This window comes from Pituophis catenifer, unplaced genomic scaffold (genome assembly GCF_029215685.1).
Source record: "Pituophis catenifer annectens isolate HBS135680 unplaced genomic scaffold, rPitCat1.0.hap2 SCAF_17, whole genome shotgun sequence".
In the NCBI taxonomy this organism is placed as follows: domain Eukaryota; kingdom Metazoa; phylum Chordata; class Lepidosauria; order Squamata; family Colubridae; genus Pituophis; species Pituophis catenifer.
Window position 1 is genome coordinate 6,888,810 of NW_027256897.1, and position 21,163 is coordinate 6,909,972.

The 21,163-nt window shown below is 45.0% G+C and overlaps 1 protein-coding gene across 1 annotated transcript in view; it reads right to left on the reverse strand.

Annotated features, from left to right (window-relative positions):
* WHRN (whirlin) overlaps positions 1–21,163 on the reverse strand; it is a 77,639-nt gene that overhangs the window by 18,957 nt on the left and 37,519 nt on the right. Inside the window, exons 5-8 of the mRNA XM_070955896.1 lie at positions 15,527–15,729; positions 12,804–12,840; positions 3,201–3,413; positions 615–821 (exon numbers count right to left, since the gene is read on the reverse strand). Coding sequence (XP_070811997.1) covers positions 615–821; positions 3,201–3,413; positions 12,804–12,840; positions 15,527–15,729 — 660 coding nt within the window. The remainder of the gene's footprint in view (positions 1–614; positions 822–3,200; positions 3,414–12,803; positions 12,841–15,526; positions 15,730–21,163) is intronic.

Sequence of the window (21,163 nt, forward strand, 5' to 3'; positions counted from 1 at the left end):
AAGACTGCTATTATGTCTCCCCTAGTCCTTCTTTTCATTAAATTAGACATACATAGTGGGGAAGGAATGGGGATTTTGCAGTATCCTTCCCCTGGAGTGGGGTTGGAATGGGGATTTTGCAGTATCCTTCCCCTGGAGTGGGGAAGGAATGGAGATTTTGCAATATCCTTCCCCTGGAGTGGGATGGGAATGGGGATTTTGCAATATCCTTCCCCTGGAGTGGGACGGTAATGGGGATTTTGCAATATCCTTCCCCTGGAGTGGGATGGGAATGGAGATTTTGCAATATCGTTCCCCAGGAGTGGGGAGAGAATGGAGATTTTGCAGTATCCTTCCCCTGGAGTGGGATGGGAATGGAGATTTTGCAATATCCTTCCCCCAGGAGTTGGAAAGGAATGGAGATTTTGCAGTATCCTTCCCCTCCCACACCCACCGAGCCACACCACGCCCACCGAACCATGCCCACAGAACTGGTAGTAGAAAAAAAAACAGTAGTAAAAAAATTCCACCACTGCACTAAACGAACCGTTGGAAGTAGAGGAATACCTGTATAAAGGGGGACAGGGACATGGCGGCCAAAATGGGAGAGCTGAGCCTGAGATAACCATACCTACCCGAGCTGAACTGGCTGTGGTGGACGTAAAATGGCTTTCGGTACACGAGGCGGAATCACTGTAGGACGTTGTGGAGTAACAATCTGTTCCTGTCCCGGAGGGCTGCCGGGCCTTCATGAATTCTATTTCCCTCTTCAGAACCAGATGATCAAAATGGTCCAGGTCTTGTGGAGATATCACCCCTCTGACCTCCGACAGGAGGGAGAACTGCAGAAACAAGACGGGGAATGGGGCGTTGAAAACGGTGCCGGATGGGAGGACGACATGCGGACATGCGTGCGTATATCAACCTCAAGGAAGCGAGGGGTCCTTGGTGCGCTCCGAGTTTGGTGGTTTTCTTGCGGACGTTTTGTTACCCATGCTAGGTAACCTCATCCGTGCTAGAAGGGAGTGGTGGGTAATAAGAGAAAGAAGAGCAAAGTCGACTCTCTTCGAGCACGGATGAGGTTACCTAGTTGGGTAATGAAACATCTACAAGAAAACTACTAAACTCAGAGAACACATAAGAATGTACAGTCCTTCTCCTCCTCTTCCTCCTCCTTCTCCTCCTCCCCCTCTCTCCACGAGCTCCACTGTCTTCTAGCACTGATGAGATTACCTAGTTGGGTAATGAAACGTCTACAAGAAAACTACCAAACTCAGAGAACACATAAGAATGTACAGTCCTTCTCCTCCTCTTCCTCCTCCTCCTTCTCCTCCTCCCACTCTCTCTACAAGCTCCACTGTCTTCTAGCACTGATGAGATTACCTAGTTGGGTAATGAAACGTCTACAAGAAAACTACCAAACTCAGAGAACACATAAGAATGTACAGTCCTTCTCCTCCTCTTCCTCCTCCTTCTCCTCCTCCCACTCTCTCCACAAGTTCCACTGTCTTCTAGCACTGATGAGGTTACCTAGTTGGGTAATGAAACACCTGTAAGAAAACCACCAAGCTGGAGAGCACCAACAACCCCACAGTCTTCTTCTTCTTCTTCATCCTCCTCCTCCTCCTCTTCCTCCCAAACCCCACACCCTTCTAGCACTGATGATGTTCCCTAGTTGGGTAATGAAACGTCTGCAAGAAAACTACCGATCTCAGAGAACACCAAAGAATGCACAGTTGTTGTCTTCTTCCTCCTCTTCTTCTTCCTCCTCCTCCTCTTCCTCCTCCTCCTCCCCCCCTCTCTCCACAAGCTCCACTGTCTCCTACCACTGATGAGGTTACTTATTTGGGTAATGAAATGTCTGAAAGAAAACCACCGATCTCAGAGAACACCAAAGAATGCACAGTTGTTGTCTTCTTCCTCCTCTTCTTCTTCTTCCTCCTTCTCCTCCTCCTCCTCCTCCTCCTCCTCCTCCTCCTCCTCCCCCCCTCTCTCCACAAGCTCCACTGTCTTCTACCACGGATGAGGTTACTTATTTGGGCAATGAAATGTCTGAAAGAAAACCACCGATCTCAGAGAACACCAAAGAATGCATAGTTATCCTCCTCCACCTTCCTCCACAAACTCCACTGTCTTCTAGCATGGATGAGGTTACCTAGTTGGGTCATGAAATGTCTGCAAGAAAACCACCAAGCTCAGAGAGCAGAAAGGACCCTCAGTCCTCCTCCTCCTCCTCCTCCCCTCTTCCTCCTCCTCCCCTCTTCCTCCTCCTTTCCACAAACTCCACTCCCTACTGGCACTGATGATGAATGCTCAGGATGGGATGCTGGAGTGATATTTTGCATATGGTGACCTTCTGGGCGCATAAATAAACAAGGCGAGATCCATGAAAATTGCATAGCAGTAGGCTCTGTAGACAGAATCAAGGATCCTGCCCATTTCTGATTCCATATCTCAAATTGGGGTGGTGCTACCTCTTTGCCCTCTCCTTCCACTTATGGCTGTATGACTATAACTTTGCTGCTTGTATCCTTACGATTTATCTTGATATTGTTTCCTGATTGGTTATTTGTACCCTATGACTGTCATTAAGTGTTTACCTTATGATTCTTGATGAACGTATCTTTTCTTTTATGTACACTGAGAACATATGCACCAAATTCCTTGTGTGTCCAATCACACTTGGCCAATAAAGAATTCTATTCTATTCTATTCTATTCTATTCTATTCTATTCTATTCTATTCTATTCTATTCTATTCTATTCTATTTTCTATTCTATTCTATTCTATTCTATTCTATTCTATTCTATTCTATTCTATTCTATTCTATTCTATTCTATTCTCTGGGAAGCAGCCCCTCCTTACCTCCGTGGAATCCAGACTCCATTCCACCACAGTAACCTTGGCATGGGTGTTGAGCAGTTCAAAGAGAGCTGGCAGTTTCTTTATTGCCGTTTGCCTACAGACAGAATCTTGCCAGACTAAGAACCAAGAGCGACACAAGAAGATACTTCTTGGCAGTTTCTGTATTGCTGTTCACTTACAAACAGAATCTTGCCAGACTAAAGTAACTATCTTCATAACTGTGAACTGCTAGGGAGGGACCGTCATAACCCTTTTCCTGCCTACCAGACATCCCAATCTACGCTGCCTCTCTGCCCTCCGCGAAGCAGCTCCCTCCTTCTCTCCGTGGAATCCAGACTCCATTCCACCACACTAACCTTGGCATGGGTGTTGAGCAATTCAAAGAGAGCCATGATGAGGGAATCAATCGAGATGTTCTTCTCCTTATATTCATCCAGGTAGTAGCCCATGGTGGTCCTTTCGGGTTCATTCAGGAGGTGGCGTGCGTGCTCCTCCAGCATCACTCGGTTTTGGTTCACCAGGCTACTCAACGTTACTTGAGATCCCGTAAGACCTTTATAAAAAGATGGCTAGGAGGAGAGGAACACAGAGAAGCTTTGGAGAATTAATTAGGATTACACAAACCGTAGCCTATTAATTAATGAACATTCTGCGCAAGCGGCCCTCGTAATAAATACTGACAGAGAAAGGAGGCTGGCTAATAGATGATGAAGCACACAATTATAAGAAGAGGAATACGGTCAATTTAAGGGATTTATAAGCGCTCGTATTTTCAGAATGACATTCACCAAAGCAATATATTGCAGGGATAACATTATTGTAGGCATTAAGCAGAGGAGCCCGTTTTAAAGACTAAAATATCGGCTTCTTCTAACGGGATGAGGTGGCTCAGTGGCTAAGACACTGAGCTTGTCGATTGAAAGGTCGGCAGTTCAGCGGTTCGAATCCCTAGTGCCGCGTAACGGGGTGAGCTCCCGTGACTTGTCCCAGCTTCTGCCAACCTATCAGTTTGAAAGCACGTTAAAAAATGCAAGTAGAAAAATAGGGACCACCTTTGTTGGGAAGGTCAGCAGTTCAGCGGTTCGAATCCCTAGTGCCGCGTAACGGGGTGAGCTCCCGTGACTTTGTTCCAGCTTCTGCCAACCTAGCAGTTCGAAAGCACGTAAAAAAATGCAAATAGAAAAATAGGGACCACCTTTGGTGGGAAGGTAAAAACGTTCCGTGCGCCTTTGGCATTTAGTCATGCCGGCCACATGACCACAGAGAACGTCTTCGGACAGCGCTGGCTCTTCGGCTTTGAAACGGAGATGAGCACCGCCCCCTAGAGTCAGGAACGACCAGCACATATCTGCGAAGGGAACCTTTACCTTTACCTTTATTGGCTTCTTGTTTTACTGCACATGAATGCGAGTGGTTTTCTTAAAACACTGCTTGGGCCACGCACATGTCCTTGTCCATTTAGCAAGAAATTGCTTTCTTTGGTTAAGTAGATCTCTTGATAATTGTTGCCTTTTAATTAGAAATGCTATGGATTCCACTTTAAATCTGCTGTAGGCAAAATACATAAGTGCCTTGGGCTCTTCTAAGTAAGAGGTTTAGTATTCTCTGTGTAAGAGAAGAGCTGGGGGGGGAGGCGGAGTTAAGCACGCCATCAGCTTAGAATCGTTGTGTGCCCACAAGCACGTCCAACCCTTGCTGAATTCCGTTGACCCTAATCTGTCGCCAATTTAGCGTTGAAGATTAGTTGACCAGATTCCTGGGTATAGCTTGAATAAATCATCTATGCTGCACCCTTACGAACAGTCCTGACACTGTGTTACAAAAATCAAGCTTCTAGCAGTGACAATTGTGCTTTAAGGTGTGTGTTTGTGCGTGATTGTGTCCACGCATGCCCAAATACAACTTTCCATCTCACAAGGTCACCTGAGTAGAATAGAATGGAATGGAATGGAATAGAATAGAATAGAATAGAATAGAATAGAATAGAGAACGGAATGGAATAGAATGGAATGGAATGGAATGGAATGGAATGGAATGGAATAGAATAGAATAGAATAGAATAGAATAGAATAGAATAGAATAGAATAGAATAGAGAACAGAATGGAATAGAATGGAATGGAATGGAATGGAATGGAATGGAATAGAATAGAATAGAATAGAATAGAATAGAATAGAATAGAATAGAATAGAATAGAATAGAATAGAGAACGGAATGGAATGGAATGGAATGGAATGGAATGGAATGGAATGGAATAGAATAGAATAGAATAGAATAGAATAGAATAGAATAGAATAGAATAGAATAGAATAGAAATTATGAATGGAATGGAATGGAATGGAATAGAATAGCATTCTTTATTGGCCAAGTGTGATTGGACACACAAGGAATTTGTTTTAGTGCATAAGCTCTCAGTGTACATAAAAGAAAAGATACATTCGTACGATGTATAAATAGGGTGACCATTTGCAGAAAACCGAGAAGGCTAGCAAATGGAAGAATTCCATACGTTGTGCCGGTCAAAAGTTATTCCTCTAGAAATCAGAATGTAAGGTTAAATCGAAATTCGAAATCGGGTTTCACGCAAATCAAAAAGAGCGAGCGGGAATGCAGGGGTTTTCCAGATGTTGCTTGAATGGGCAATGCCTCTCTTCCCAGGCCAAGCTATCTGGGGCTATCGGGAATGTGTTTTTAAGAAACATCTGTAGGTCGAATATGTATTCAGGGAAGCGCCAGGTTATTATTTTTTCCTTCCTTGCAGCATTTCAGCTGCATTTCAAATGCTCAACCATCTCATTACCTGCTAAGGCTTATGAATGCTGATGGGAACACATTCAGCTTTAACCTTGACACCTTGGCATTCTTCCTTTCCAGTAATTTCTCGAGCGCGGAGAAACCTGGATTTGGAAAAAGGGATGAGGCGGTGGGCGTTGGATGACCCCTGAATCGCATCGGAACGGAAAGGAGGGGCAGCCTGCTGAGTGAAGCCCGTTACCGCTGGAAGCATTGATTGGAAGGCAGCTCTTGTTTAGGAAAAATCAGGCTGATTGTTCTGCGGAGGGTGAAGCGCCTGCCCGCCTGCAGCTTTTCAGCCTGCGGGATAATCAGGGAAGGGAGGGAAGCGATAAGTCATACTTAGTCTCCCGTGGGCTTCGGAAGGAACCTTGGCTTCTAGGAGGACTCTGGAAGGTTCTGATGGCCATGGATTGGCCATGAGAACCTAAGAGAGGGGTTGCTGGGTCTGTTCATGGTCGCCATCACCCAGCATTTGGTTTCCAAAGTGACCGAGTGAGGGCCCTGGGATGCTTGTAAATAGAAGATAAAGAGCTTCTCCTCCTCCTCCTCCTCCTCCTCCTCCTCCTCCTCCTCCTCCTCCTCCTCCTCTATTCTTCATTCTCATCTTCCTCCTCCTCTATTCTTCATTCTCCTCCTCCCTCATTCTTCATTCTCTTCCTCCTCCTCTTCCCCCTCCTCCTCTATTCTTCATTCTCCTTCTCCTCTATTCTTCATTCTCATCTTCCTCCTCCTCCTCCCCCTCCTCCTCTATTCTTCATTTTCCTCCTCCCTCATTCTTCATTCTCCTCCTTTTCCTCCTCCTTCTCCTCCTCCTCTATTCTTCATTCTCATCTTCCTCCTCCTCTATTCTTCACTCCTCCTCCCTCATTCTTCATTCTCCTCCTCCTCCTCCTCCTCTATTCTTCATTCTCATCTTCCTCCTCCTCTATTCTTCACTCCTCCTCCCTCATTCTTCATTCTCCTCCTCCTCCTCCTCTATTCTTCATTCTCATCTTCCTCCTCCTCCCCCTCCCCTTCTATTCTTCATTTTCCTCCTCCCTCTTTCTTCATTCTCCTCCTTTTCCTCCTCCTCCTCCTCTATTCTTCATTCTCATCCTCCTCTATTCTTCATTCTCTTCCTCCTCCTCTATTCTTCATTCTCTTCCTCCCTCATTCTTCATTCCTCCTCCATTCTTCATTCTCCTCCTCCTCTATTCTTCATTTCCTCTTCTTCCTCCTCCTCTATTCTTCCTCCATTCTCCATCTCCTCTTCCTTCTCCATCTCCTCTTCTATTTTACCTCCATTCTCCTCCTCCTCCTCTTCTATTCTTCATGTTCCTGCTCCACCTCCTGCTCCACCTCTTCTATTCCTTTTCTATTCTCCTCCTCCCCCCCTCCTCCTTTTCCTCCTCCATTCTTCCTCCCTCCTCTTCCTCCCTCTGCAAGGGATGAAGATAATGGGGAATCTTCAAAATTAACGTTTCCCAGGCCTGTTCCCCATCGATTTTTCCAGGGTCCTTGGAAATTTTGTGGGAAGGAAGCGGTAAAACGCTACTCCGTTGGGACCACAATAAAAAAAGCCACTTCATGCTCCCAGGAAACCAACTTGTCCTTCTTCCCAGTTGTGACCCTGCTGAGTTGTATAGCTTAGTTCTTCCCCTCCGGTGCTGCTTTCCTACGCACTGCAGCCTCCGATGCTTCACCTAACGTCAAGAGTGGACTCATCTTTGGGAACAATTATCCTTTGAAGAGTTTCATTGCACAGACCGCCGAGGGTAAAAAGCATAAATTGGTTCTGAATTTTGGACCAATTGAATTTCGGCTCTTTGCCTCTTTAGGGCTTATTCCTGAAATTGCTTGCTCTCTTCTCCCTAGTTTGGAGAGCCCTCAAAATCCTGAAGGACTCTTAGGGGAAGAAACCTCAACCTGGCATCTCCTTGAGTACCGAATAATAATTGGCTTTCTGGAGTCAGAATGGGGGATCGTTCATAACACTGTAATCGCAACTAATCTGTACATGCCTCTAGATAAAGCTATGTCTGTTTTACAGATTACAGATTAACAGAGTTGGGAGGGACCTTGTAGGTCATCTAGTCCAACCCCCCGCCCAAGCAGGAGACCGTACTGTCAACTTGCAAAGCTTTCAAGTTGCCATGAGCAGGAGGGAGGGAGAACTGAAGTGAATTCTATACATTCTTCCTGACCGCAATCAGAAGGAGGGTGTTAGGTTTCACAGCCAGCCAAAGTGGTTAATTGGAGAATGTGATTTATGACATGGCCAGAGAGGAGGGGAGAGACAGGGTCATAGGGGAACGTAAATCTACGTGGGATCAGTCCTAACTGCATCCGAGTATTGCCAGAATGTTGCTCCTAATAAATTACTATATTTCCTTTGAAGTTTGGATCATGGCTCATGAATTAATTAGGGCATCTTTCAGAAACTTGACATGTACATAATTTCTGACAAACAGAAATGAAAGGCCCATTTTTAGCCCTCCCCAGGCTCCAGAGGCTTTCTTGGTGCCTGGGGAGGGTGAAAACTGCCTCCCCGCCCCGGAGGCCCTCCGGAGGCCGGAAACAGCCCATTTCCCGACTTCCAGTGGGACCGGAAGGGCCGAAAATCAGGTGGCCGGCATGTGCATGTGTGCTGGAGTTGTGCTAGGGCAATGCTCACGTGCCCACAGATATGGCTCCACGTGCCACCTGTGGCACATGTGCCATAGGTTCGTCATCACGGGCCTAGAGCAATAAATCTTCTTAGCTGGAACTTAATGTATAATCCTGATTCTTCATGCCTGACAGCTCTTGGTACAATTCTTCTTCTTCTTTTTTTAACCACCCCAGACTAAAGACTAGCACAGCTGCCAAGGTTGCAAATCTGTCCTTTAAAATTCATGAGAGACTATTGATAAATCCTTAATAAGCTCATCAATGCACCAAATGGGAGCCCAGTACAGAATTGCGCTGTTCTGATTACTTGCTGGTGGCAATTTAATTCTCCGATTGGGGTACCTTAGAAGGTGGAGGAAGGATGTTTTTTTCTCCAGATGTGAACACATGGTAATACACAAGACTGCTGGTGAACCCATGGTGTCAAACTTTTGAAAAAGATAAGTCCTCCTTGCTAATTTTTTTCAGGTAGGATACCCAGTAGGAACAACTCTGGTTTAAATTCGATACGTTGATGTATCATTTCCTCCAACCAAGTCTTAAATTTAATCCAATATTTTTTAGCTTCCGGATGAAAGTTTATCTGATAATACATGTAATAACAGCTGCAAGGATTGTCTATGCACAAAATTGGAAAGCGGAGAAAATACCTTTGGAAGAAGAAGTAATAATAATAAAAAAAATCTTAGATTGTGCAGAAATGAATAGATTAGCTCTGATGATTAAAGATAGAGAAGACTCAGAATATTTTAAGATATGGAATGATGTTTATTATTGGTTGGAGAAGAGATATAAAGTATGTAAAAAAATATGTGATGAGTTAAATATTATGTTAGCGATGAATTGATATTGTGGACTGGATAAGGATCAAGATAGAAGTAATGACAACTATACAGAAAAAGAAGGAACTTTGGAAGACAACACCGAGATGTCACAGGGAAGAGAAAACCAATGTATTAAATGTTTGTTTGTCTAAAAAATAAAAAACTTTTTTTTTTAAAAAAAGAAAAAGATAAGTCCTCTTTCCTGTCTAAATATGTTATCTACATTGGGGTCTGCTTGAATGAGAAAAAAAAATTGCTTTCTTGTAGACGTTTCATTACCAAACTAGGTAGTGTCATCAGTGCTAGAAAGGAGTGGGGTTCATGGAGTAGAGGAGGAGGAGGAGGAGGAGGAGGAGGAGGAGGAGGAGGAGGAGGAGGAAGACTATGGGGTCCTTGATGCTCTCTAAGCTTGGTGGCTTTCTTGAAGACGTTTCACGACCCAACTAGATAACATCATCAGGGTTAGAAGGGAATGGGATTTGCTGAGTGGGGGAGGAAGAGGAGAACGATGACTACAGTTTTGCAATAGTTCATTTAATGAGCATTCGAAGTTATAACGGGACTGGGAAAAGTGACTTATGCCCATTTTTCACAGTTACGGCCATTGCAGCATCCCCATGGTCATGTGATCAAAATTCAGACTCATGTTTATGACGGTTGCAGTGTTCCAGGGTCATGCAATCCCCTTTTGCGACCTTCTGATAAGCAAAGTCAACAGGGAAGCCAGATCCCCTTAACAACCATGTGACTGATTTAACGAATGCAGTGATTCACTTAACAACCGGAGCAAGAAATGTTGTAAAAACGGGGCAAATTCACTGAACAAATGTCTCGCTTAGCAACATTGATTTTGGGCTCAGTTGTGGTTCATAAGCCGAGGACTACCTGTACGGGGTCCCTGATGCTCTCTCAGCTTCTTGCAAACGTCTCATTCCCAAACTAAGTAACATCATCAGTGCTGGAAGGGAAGGGACCTCACCATTCAACCGCGAGCTGCAAATAATTCTCTTCTATCAATTCCATAGCTCTTATCGTGTTTTATTACTCCCCCCCTCCACTTCCCCCCGTCTGCCTTCCCGAAAATTCAGACTGCTTAGCGTGCAACTTTTGCTCTGCAGGAAACGAAGGCTAACAAGCTCCAAGGGAAGCTTGGCAGAACTCTCGTAAATCTCTGGATCCGCAGAAGCCACCTCTGCCACTTCAGCAGGCGTCCATTTTAAAAAGGTGAGCAGAAGGCGGTTTGCGGCTTTAGAAGTAGAAACTCTGCAAAACCCTCAAAGGAGGAGCAGGGGTGCTTCTGAAGTTTGGAATCGGTCCACGAAGAGATGGATAGAGAGTTTCCAATGAGGATAAATTTATGAGCGACAGTCTCGGCAATGCTAGTCTCCCTTTATTTCTTTGTCGGTAAAATATAAATTCGACACAACAAAATAGTTTGTTGCAAAAGCCCCTGAATTGGGGCTGAAAGGCAAAAGCGGAAGTGTCGACTCGCAAAGTATCCCTGGCCTGCTCTCGAGTTGCCATAGGCAAGGGGGGATGGGAAACCGACGAAACAGCATGGCAGCCAAAGACAGGAGCACATTCCAGGCATTTTTTTCTCAAGGCTGTCTCCCAGGGGTAACCCACACCGGCCAGAGGGGAGTGATCTCTACAACCTGCGAAATTGCTCCGTTGGCGAATGTGATTGATGACACGCCCTGGGGGGACGGGGGAAACAGGGTCATGATTGGAGCCGTAAATTACATGGGGTCAGAGTTGGCTTCATTTTGGAATGTGCCGACATGAAGCTCCTAAAAAATAACTGGATTTCTTTCGAAGCTTGGCTCGAGGCTCATGATTTAATTAGGGCATCTGTTGGAACCCTGACAGAAAGCGCTGCGCTCCGTCCCATATTTGGGTAAACCAGGTTGCCCTGATAGACTGGTTTCACTGGGGGGGGGGCACTTAATCTCTCACCTGGTATCGCTGACAAAGCGAGGGGAACCTGTGGCTTAGAGGTTAATAAAGATAAAGGTAAAGGTTCTCCTCACACATATGTGTTAGTCGTTCCCGACTCTAGGGGGCGGTGCTCATCTCCGTTTCAAAGCCAAAGAGCCAGCGCTGTCCGAAGATGTCTCTGTGGTCATGTGGCCGGCATGACTCAATGCCAAAGGCGCACGGAACACTGTTACCTTCCCACCAAAAGTGGTCCCTATTTTTCTACTTGCATTTTTTACCTGCTTTCGAACTGCTAGGTTGGCAGAAGCTGGAAGATCAGGAAGGCTGGAAACAGGCCCGTTTCCGGCCTTCAGAGGGCCTCCGGAGCCTGGGGAGGCCGTTTTCACCCTCCCGGAGGCTCGAAAAAAGCCTCTGGGGCCCGGGGAGGGCAAAAACGTCCCCCCTGCCATGGTGCAGGAGCCCGACTAGGCCACGTCCACCATGGCCATGCCCACCGAGCCACCAAGCAGAGAACCCCTTGCTAAAATTTTTGAAGCCAACCCCTGAGCAGAGCCCTCCTCGAACCGTTCCACTTTAAGTTGGAGAAGAGATGGGCTCTAGGATAAACAAGCAGCCTGGGTCTAGTTAAGGCATGAAGAATGAGAAATAACAACCATCACCACCACCACCACAACAACAAAAAAGCAGTTAAGGGACGTCTTCTGATTGGCAGGCCCAAAGGGCCACGGCTCAAGAGATGATGAATCCTACCTGCTCTTCTCCAAGAGATCCGAGGCTCAAAATATTTCATTGTCAGGTAGGACCGGGGAGGGGGAAAAAGAAAAAAAAATCTTGCCGATAAATAAAATGCTGCCATGCCAACTAAATTCGACCTTGTTGCGAGGCTTAATGGAACAAAAGACACAATTCAACGGGAAAGCTGCTTTCTCCGTTCGCATTCTTACTTGGAGAGTTCACGAGAATTCACGATGAATAACAGCTTCCATGGAGGACCTGTCTACTGCACGAACCAGAAAGAGGGCTGTGAAAATATCTACAGACCCTCTCTGGACATAAACAGTTTCAACTTCTCCCCTCAAAACGACGTTATAGGGCACTGCACATCAGAACAACTAGACACAAGGACAGTTTTTCCCCCCTGTGCTATCACTCTGTTAAACAACTACCGTATTTTTCAGAGTATAAGATGCACCTTTTCCCCACAAAAAAGAATGTGAAAATCTGGGGTGCGTCTTATACACCAAATGTAGCCCCGCCTGCCCACCGGCTCCCACCCTTCGGCCTCTATGCGTCCTCTCAAACGGAGCTTTGGGAGGCTCGCTTCTCAAGCGGCGAGCCTCTCAAACAGCCTCCAAAAGCTCCGGTAGGCAGAGGTAGAATTTTTTTTTTTTATTACTTTTCTCCCCCCAAAATAAGGTCTGCCTTATAGTCTGGAGCGTCTTATACTCTGAAAAATACGGTAATTCCCACAACACTAGCAGAGGTGATATTCAGCCGGTTCGGGCAAATTGGTAGTGGAGATCGCGGGTGGGCCCTATGCCGTCCTATTTAGGCACGTTTTTGGGGCCGGGCGCATGTGCGGAAGGGGTACATATGCGTGCGAAGCGAACCGCTGGTAACAAAACGTGAAACCCATCGCTGAACACTAGGGAAGGGTTATTCTCAATAGGGAAGATGAGAATAATGATGGTAATAGTATCTTTACAGACAGTTTGAAGAGAATAGGACACTAGCTTCAAAATGTCCACCTTACCTTTGGTGTCGTCTCCCCCATGGGATCATCAGAGGCCCTGCAATGAAAGACAGCTGTTGTCACCAAAAAGAAGGTTTGGGGATGAAGATAAGACAGAGATCTTAGCCATTGGGTGATGTTACAGAATAATGGAAGGGTCCTTGGAGGTCTTCTAGTTCAACCCCCTGCTCGAGTAAGAGACCCTATACCATTCCAGACAAATGGCTGAATGTTGAACGTTGACAAATGTTGAAGATCAGATGTGCATCAGAGATTAACAGAGTTGGAAGGGACCTTGTAGGTCGTTTAGTCCACCACCATCCCACCCAAGCAGGAGATCCTACACCATTTTTGACAAACGGCAGTCCAATCTCTTCTTGAAAGCCTCCAGTGATGAAGCTCCCACAACTTCTGAAGGCAACTTCTGTTCCATGGGTCAATTGCTCTCACTGCCAGAAAATTTCTCCTTATTTCTAGGTTGAATCTTTCCTTGATCAGTTTCCATCCATTATTCCTTGTTTGGCCTTCAGGTGCCTTCGAAAATAGCTTGACCCCGTCCTCTCTTTGGCAGCCCCTCAAATATTCCAACACTGCTATCATGTCTCCCCTGGTCCTTCTCTTCCTTCTGGAGGATTGAAAGCTGCCCTGTTTAACACTGGAACAATATTTTAATATTGGGTTCACAGAGATCGTAACTGGTGCTCTCTGAGCTTGGTGATTTGAACTGATCAATTTCTATTCATAAGAAGAGGGGGGAGGGAAAGTGAGAGGCATCTCCCCATACTTATGGTTTGGGGGAGACCTGGTACTACGATTATTTTATTCTCTTTCCTGTTTTTCCAATCTTATGTTTTCTTACTCTCATCAGGCAATCTCAGCCATCTGATATCACAGAAGGTAAGAAATATAAAGCACGATTTTCTAGATTTTCTAGACTATTTCCAGTAGATGGGCCAATTATTATTATTATTATTATTATTATTATTATTATTATTATTATTATTATTATTATTATCTCTTTTATTCATTAAATATGAAACTCAGTCAACTAAACATTCAGAAAGGCATCACAAATACCATTGACTGGTGCTAATGGTTGATACGGTTGCTGCCAGCATCCTAGGGATCAACCAAGTACCTTCTTAAGATGTACGATGTTCCAAGTAGCTCATTTTTTTGCAGTTCCACTGGTGTTATTGCAGGAAGCTGCAATTTGTTGATGTATCCTATAAGATTCTTGGACATGGTACCAAGTACCCCAATGACAATGGGTATCACTGTGATATGTTTCATCCATAATCGCGTAGTTTCGATGGCCAGGTCATGATATTTTGTGATTTTTTTCCAGATTTTTTTCTTTTTATTCTTCTTCTTCTTTATTATTACTATTATTTCCAATTTCCACCATTATGGTGAACCTGAAAACTAGTTTGACTAAGCACGCTGTAGAAATTCAAGCGATGCTTTAAAAACAGATCACGAAGCCCTTTCAAAGCTTGAATATTGACAGCACGGTTTCCTCCCTTTTGAAGCAGGAGATCCATGTAAGTGTTAGTGTAAGTCCTGAAATATTCATGGGATGTTTAAAAAGATCAAAAAAAGGCCCAATTCCTTTTCCTGGACAAGCCGTAGCACTTAATTTACGACTGTAAGCCTCCCAGGGTTACCTTGGGGTAAGATGGACGACCAATACAGCTAGACAGACAGACAGACAGACAGATAGACAGACAACCAGATAGATAGATAGATAGATAGATAGATAGATAGATAGATAGATAGATAGATAGATAGATAGATAGATAGATAGATAGATATGGATGGATAGGTAGGTAGAAAGGTAGAGATAGATAGATAGATAGATAGATAGATAGATAGATAGATAGATAGATAGATAGAGATATGGATGGATAGGTAGGTGGGTAGGTAGAGATAGATAGATAGATAGATAGATAGATAGATAGATAGATAGATAGAAGGTAGGTAGGTAGGTAGATAGATAGATAGATAGATAGATAGTAGGTAGGTAGGTAGGTAGGTAGATGATAGGCAGGCAGGCAGGCAGATAGATGATAGGTAGATGATATAGATAGATAGATAGATAGATAGATAGATAGATAGATAGATAGATAGAGATAGATAGTGGTCTGGCCTAACTCTCCCTTTTTAATTGGCTTTTAAACTGGCTTTTAAATTGGGTTTTAAACCTCTTTAGATAAATTTCGATGTTTTTAATCTTTGAGCCTAAATTACTTAATCTGTTTTCTTAATAGTTTTTAACTTCTATATGTATTTGTATTTATTATGGCTGTTCACCGCCCTGAGTCCTTCGGGAGTAGGGCGGTATACAAATATGAAAAATAAATAAATAAATAAATAATAGATAGATAGACAGACAGATAGATATAGGTAGACAGACAGACAGACAATTTGGAATCCTTAATCCTTCGGCCCAAGATTGGCCTTCCTTAGTTATCAGGAAGTTGTTACTCCAGTGTTTCTCAATCTTGGGAACTTGAAGATGTGTGGATTTCAACTCCCAGGACTCCCTAGTTAGCCATGCTGGCTCTGGGAATTCTGGGTGTTGAAATCCACACATCTTCAAGTTCCCAACATTGAGAAACACTGGTTTCCTCTATTATGGGAGCTTAGCGTTCTTAGGAAAGAGCCCAGAGTGCCCAGTCCAACCGACTGTGCTTATAACAAGCCTCTCCTGAAAAGGAACTCTGTCTGGAGAATATACCAACCCTGCCGAATTGACCATCGTCTCTCCAATCTGAGAGCTGGTGATCCACTTGGTCTCATCCACAGTGGCCCGGGCGTGAGGTAGCCTTCCCACGTCCTTGACGGTCATGATGAGATGACGGGAGGACTTCAGGAGGTTCACGGCCTCGTCGTGGGAAATGCTGAGGAAGCTTCGTCCATTCACCTCCAGAATCTGGTCTCCAACCTGTAAGGGAAAGGTGGAAAGACGTTCCCGTTGGAAGTCCCAAAAGTTTCTTTTCCAAACGTTGAAACTTCTTGGATGAGAAGCGAAACTTTTTCAAGGGGGAAGAAACCAGGGATGGGCTTCAAAAATTTTAGCAAGGGGTTCTCTGCCTGGTTGCTGGGTGGGCATGGCCTAGTTGGCCTCCTGCACCATGGGGGGGGGGCTTTTTGCGCTCCCCAGGCTCTGGAGGCTTTTCTTGAGCCTCCGGGAGGGCAAAAAACAGCCTCCCCAGGCTCCAGAGGCTCTCTGGAGGCCAGAAATTGACCCATTTCCTGAACTTCCGGTAGGCCTGCTTTCCCCCCTCCCTGACATCCGTGCGTGCCCTGCACTTACCTGCATCCAAAATGGGCCCTGTGAGGCCCCCCGGGAGGGGTGGGGTGGGCAGGGCCAGCCAGGAGTGGGATTTGGGGGCTCTCCAAACTGCCCAGAATCTTAGCTAGAGGGTCTCCCGAACCCCAGCAAACCCACAGCAGCCCACCCTTGAAAAAAACCCCAAAAAACTCCAGACCATGACTTGGCTGATTGAAAATTTAGATAGACGTTCCTCCCATGGGAAGGTGGAAACCTTGGAAAATGAGCCACCCAAAATTATTTTCATGGGTTCCTCAAGACCAAGGATCAGCAACCCGCAGCTCTGGAGCCGCATGTGGCTCTTTCATCCCTGTGCTGCGGCTCCCTGTTGCTGGTCGGCTCCACAATTGATAGGGCTTTCGGTTAGGACAGGTAGAGGAAAAAGGATTCCGCACTAGGAGGAGACTATGACGGGGGAACTGGGCTTCCGGTCAGCTCCAGAATTGAACGGGGGCTTCCGGTTAGGACCTTTGTGGCTCTTTGAGTGTTTTAAAATTGCCAATCCTTGCTCAAGACGGTAATGTCAACAGCAGCTCTTTGCCCCTTCTAGCTATATTGGCCATCATATTGACCATGCTCCATGGTTAAGAGCTACCTACATGGAGGTATTATGGGAAGGCAGTCTTTAAGCAGACACAGTGACGGATGGGGTCTTTGTTGCTCACTGAGCTTGCTTGTTTTCTTGTAGACGTTTCATTACCCAAAGTGGCTAACATCATCAGTGCTAGAAGGGAGTGAATAAGAGGAATAACAGCAAACCCTACTCCCTTTTAGCACTGATGATGTTACTTGGCTGGGTCATGAAACATCTGCAAGAAAACCACCAAGTTCAGAGGCACCAAGCACCCCACAGTCCTCCTCCTTCTGGTCTTCCTCACCGTCGTCCTCTTTCTCCTCTCCATAAACCCACACACCCTTCTAACACTGATGATGTTGCTTAATTGGGTCATGAAACGTCTGCAAGAAAACGATCAAGCTCAGACAGCACCAAGAACCCCACAGTTGTTGTTGTTGTTGTTGTCATCATCCTCCTCCTCCTCCTCCCTCCACTCCACAAACCACACTCCCTTCTAACACTGATGATATTACTTTGTTGGGTCATGAAACGTCTGCAACTCTGAGCTACAAATATTCTCCTTTTTTCCCACCATGATTGATTTAAACCCCACCCTTCAAATTGCAAACCAACAAAACGCTCTCAATTCACACAACACACTACTAAACGATGCACTTTTTTTTTTTTTTTTAAAAAAAAGAAGATTTCAATAAGGTTAAAACTAACCAAGCTTTGACCTTCGGTTGAAACCCGGTCTCTGTAATTGACCTGGTTAAAAAAAAAGTAATTTTCTCTCTGGTCTATCTAATAGCTGCGGGGCCAGCTAATTAACAGCGACGGAAAATATTGATCAAAACTCAGACGCCAGTCTCTCTTCTTTCTCTTTGCTGGTTTGAAATCAAGTCCCGTTCACCCATCGACAAGGCCAGTGGTTGGAAATAGCCCTCAGGGCTTCTTCTTCTCATCAACTGGCAATTTTTCCCCCTCCCTAGAGCTGCCTGCCATCTCTAAAACAAGGCGAACTTGGCAAGAACAGAGCTGGGAGGGAAGAGAAACCCATTAAAGAAATTTTATTGCCATCGTGACTCTCTTTACCCTCTACGGAGCGTTATATTTTCGCGCACAGGTGGCTTCTGAGGGCGGAAAGGCAGACGCCTGAAATGGAACGGTGCGGTCTTAAATTCGCACTTTCATAACTTCTGCACCGTTCTCCCTTGGTAATGAGGAGTGTATGTGTGTCAGTGTCCGCCGTGCAGACGAGAAAGAAAAGGAACGAGGGAGTCGTGGGGAAGGCTCCCTGTCATGCCCCTGTCGGAGTCTGAATCCGAAGGGGAAGAGGAACGACTGACAGAGAGCGAGAGAGTGGATCCATTGGCTGTGGAAGAAACTGGGGAAGTGCCGAAGAGGTTGTAGAAAAAATGCTTTTAAAAGCCTCTGACGATCCCAGCTGAGCCGTGCGATCATCAGAAACTTTTTTTTTTTTTACTTTTAAAAGCATTTTTTCGGCCGAAGAAGTTGTAGAAAAAATGCTTTTAAAAATAATTTTAAAAAAGCCTCTGATGATCGCGTGCCTCAGCTGGGCATGGGGGGGGAGGGGGGCAGGGATTTTTGCTACCGGTTCTCCAAACCACCCACTGCCATCGCTATCGGATTGGGCGATCCGGTCCGAACCAGGAGTATTTCACCCCTGGACTGAAGTACTGTCAGCCAAAGACTATTACAGGTTGGTGGAAGTGCTCTCTCCAAGCCGGAGAGTTGAAAGGGACACTCGAGGGCACAGTTGGTGATAATAAAGGGACTCATATCGGTTCTCTGGCTCTGTTGCCTTTGTGTCACACTCTGGGTCATCACAGCTTCAGAGATGGTGGTCAAACCGACACCAGAGTGCGGTGCGGTGCGGTGCTCGCCTCCAGTGTGACAGCCAGCACATTAAAAGCTAGGTCGCGATGAATTATTCATTGGCCAATTCCGGCTGCAAGATATATGTCCCTGCCCTATGATGGGGGAAGATATTTACTTCCAACCAGAGAAATAGAGAAGAGAAACCTTTTGCCACCAGCCCCGGCGTATTCTCCCCGTGATCAGATGACAAGCAATCGATCAAGTCTCGGCTGGGGAAATTTGCGGAATTTTGCAAAGAGGGAAGTTCCTTCCTGCTCCTACCACAGACAGCCTGAAAGTCAAAGCAAGCAGCTACGTGGTCACTCGATTCTCAACAAATGAGGAGGAGATGCGACGTCTTGAATTGTCTCCCCTGTAACAAAAGTAGAAGCTCGAGTTCGCCATGTTTCCTATCAAATCTGGGAGCTCCCAAGACGGAAGAATAGAATAGAATAGAATAGAATAGAATAGAATAGAATAGAATAGAATAGAATAGAATAGAATAGAATAGAATAGAATAGAATAGAAAACAGCGTTGGAAGGGACCTTGGAGGTCTTCTAGTCCAGCCCTCTGCTTAGGCAGGAAACCCTACACCATTTCAGACAAATGGTTATCCAATGTCTTAAAAACTTCCGGTGTTGGAGCATTCACAACTTCTGGAGGCAAATTGTTCCACTGATTAATTGTTCTAACTGTGGGGAAATTCCTCCTTAGTTCTAAGTTGCTTCTCTCCTTAATGAGTTTCCACCCATTGCTTCTTGTTCTGCCCTCAGGTGCTTTGGATAATAGCTTGACTGCCTCTTCTTTGTGGCAACCCCTGAGATATTGGAAAACTGCTATCATGTCTCCCCTAGTCCTTTTCTTCATTAAACTAGACATACCCAATTCCAGCAACCGTTCTTCATAGGTTTTAGCCTCCAGCCTCCTAATCATCTTTGTAGCTCTTCTCTGCACTCTTTCCAGAGTTTCAACATCTTTTTCATATTGTGGTGACCAAAACTGGATGCAGGACTCCAGGACAAGGCCTGACCCCTCCTTGAATGCCATTGAGCCTTATCTAGTCTTTTCCAGCAAATCTGTCAGTCTGGAAAGATTCCTGTATTATAGGCAGAGAACAATAAAGTAGATAGTTTGAAGTGTAGGCATGCAAGTCTAGTTATTCATGCCTGACAGGTTGCAGGTAGAAGTATGCCACAGAAATCTAGGCATTACTCTTGGGAGAATTATTATCTTCTACTTGTAAGGGGACAAAGGAACAGATGGAATGATAGCCATCCGCTGAAGACCTGAAGCCATTTATTTGTAGGAAATAATGTTCTTTATTATATACCCAAAGTTATCATTTCACATCTCTTTCCTGAGCCTAATGTTCTGTCGCCCGCTTGAAACCGTTTGGCATTTTACAAAAAACAAGCAATTTTCTGATCCAGGAGAGAAAGGAGAAATTTCCTTTTGGGCAGCTGACGAGGGGAGGAGGGGGGTGTCAGTGGGAGGCTAATGAGCAAATGAACGGAAAATCGCCGTTGGGGGAAATGGAGAATTGCCATCTCTGCGTTTTGTCACCTTCTGAGCCATTTGGAATGACAAAATATGAAGATTGGTTGTGAATATTTCTGAGTTGCAGGAGGTTGACCTTGAAACGGGGGAAAGGAAAAATAGGATGAGTCAGACCTCTGTCCTCGTTCAAGACCTAAAATGGACACCTAACATCAAAAAGGTCATCAAAAAAGCACAACAAAGAATGTTCTTTCTGCGCCAACTCAGAAAGCTCCAACTGTCCAAGGAGCTGCTGATCCAGTTCTACAGAGGAATGATTGAGTCTCTCATCTGCACCTCTATAACTGTCTGATTTGGCTCTGCAACCCAACAAGACAGACACAGACTTCAGATGATAATTAGAACTGCAGAAAAAACAATGGCTACCAATCTGCCTTCCATGGAGGACCTGTATACTGCACAAGTCAAAAAGAGGGCTGGGAAAATATCTACAGACCCCTCGCATCCTGGACATAAACTGTTTCAACTCCTACCCCCAAAATGAGGCTATAGAGCACTGCACACCAGAACAACTAGACACAAAAACAGTTTTTTCCCGAATGCCATCACTCTGCTTAACAAATAATTCCCTCAACACTGTCAAACTATTCATTAAGTCTGCATTACTATTAACCTTCTCATCGTTCCTAATTAGTCTGATAGTTACTGATAGTCTCACCAGGAGCACCATCCCTGCTAATCCGGTTAAGAGGTCTTGCAGAAGAACAAAAACGATGAAACATATCCAATTAGGACCGTCCTGAATGGCTTTAGACGTTTCTTTCTTCCATGAAAAAAAAAGTTTTTGATATTCTACCTTATTCACACAGTGTCTGAGCATTTCTTTTGATTATTCAGACGCTTTTGTTGTGCTTACTTGCTATAAGAGGTGAAGTTGAGAAAAGTTGCTTCTACTTTTGGTCAAGTTCTACTTACAAGTATTAAATCAGAAGAGAGGTTTGGAGGGTTGTGTTTTTTTTTTTTACTGGATTTACAAAAAGATCTTAAGATGTTAAGGCTTTGAAGGATTTACTAAGATGAGACAAAGAGAAGGCGAAAAGAAATCAAGT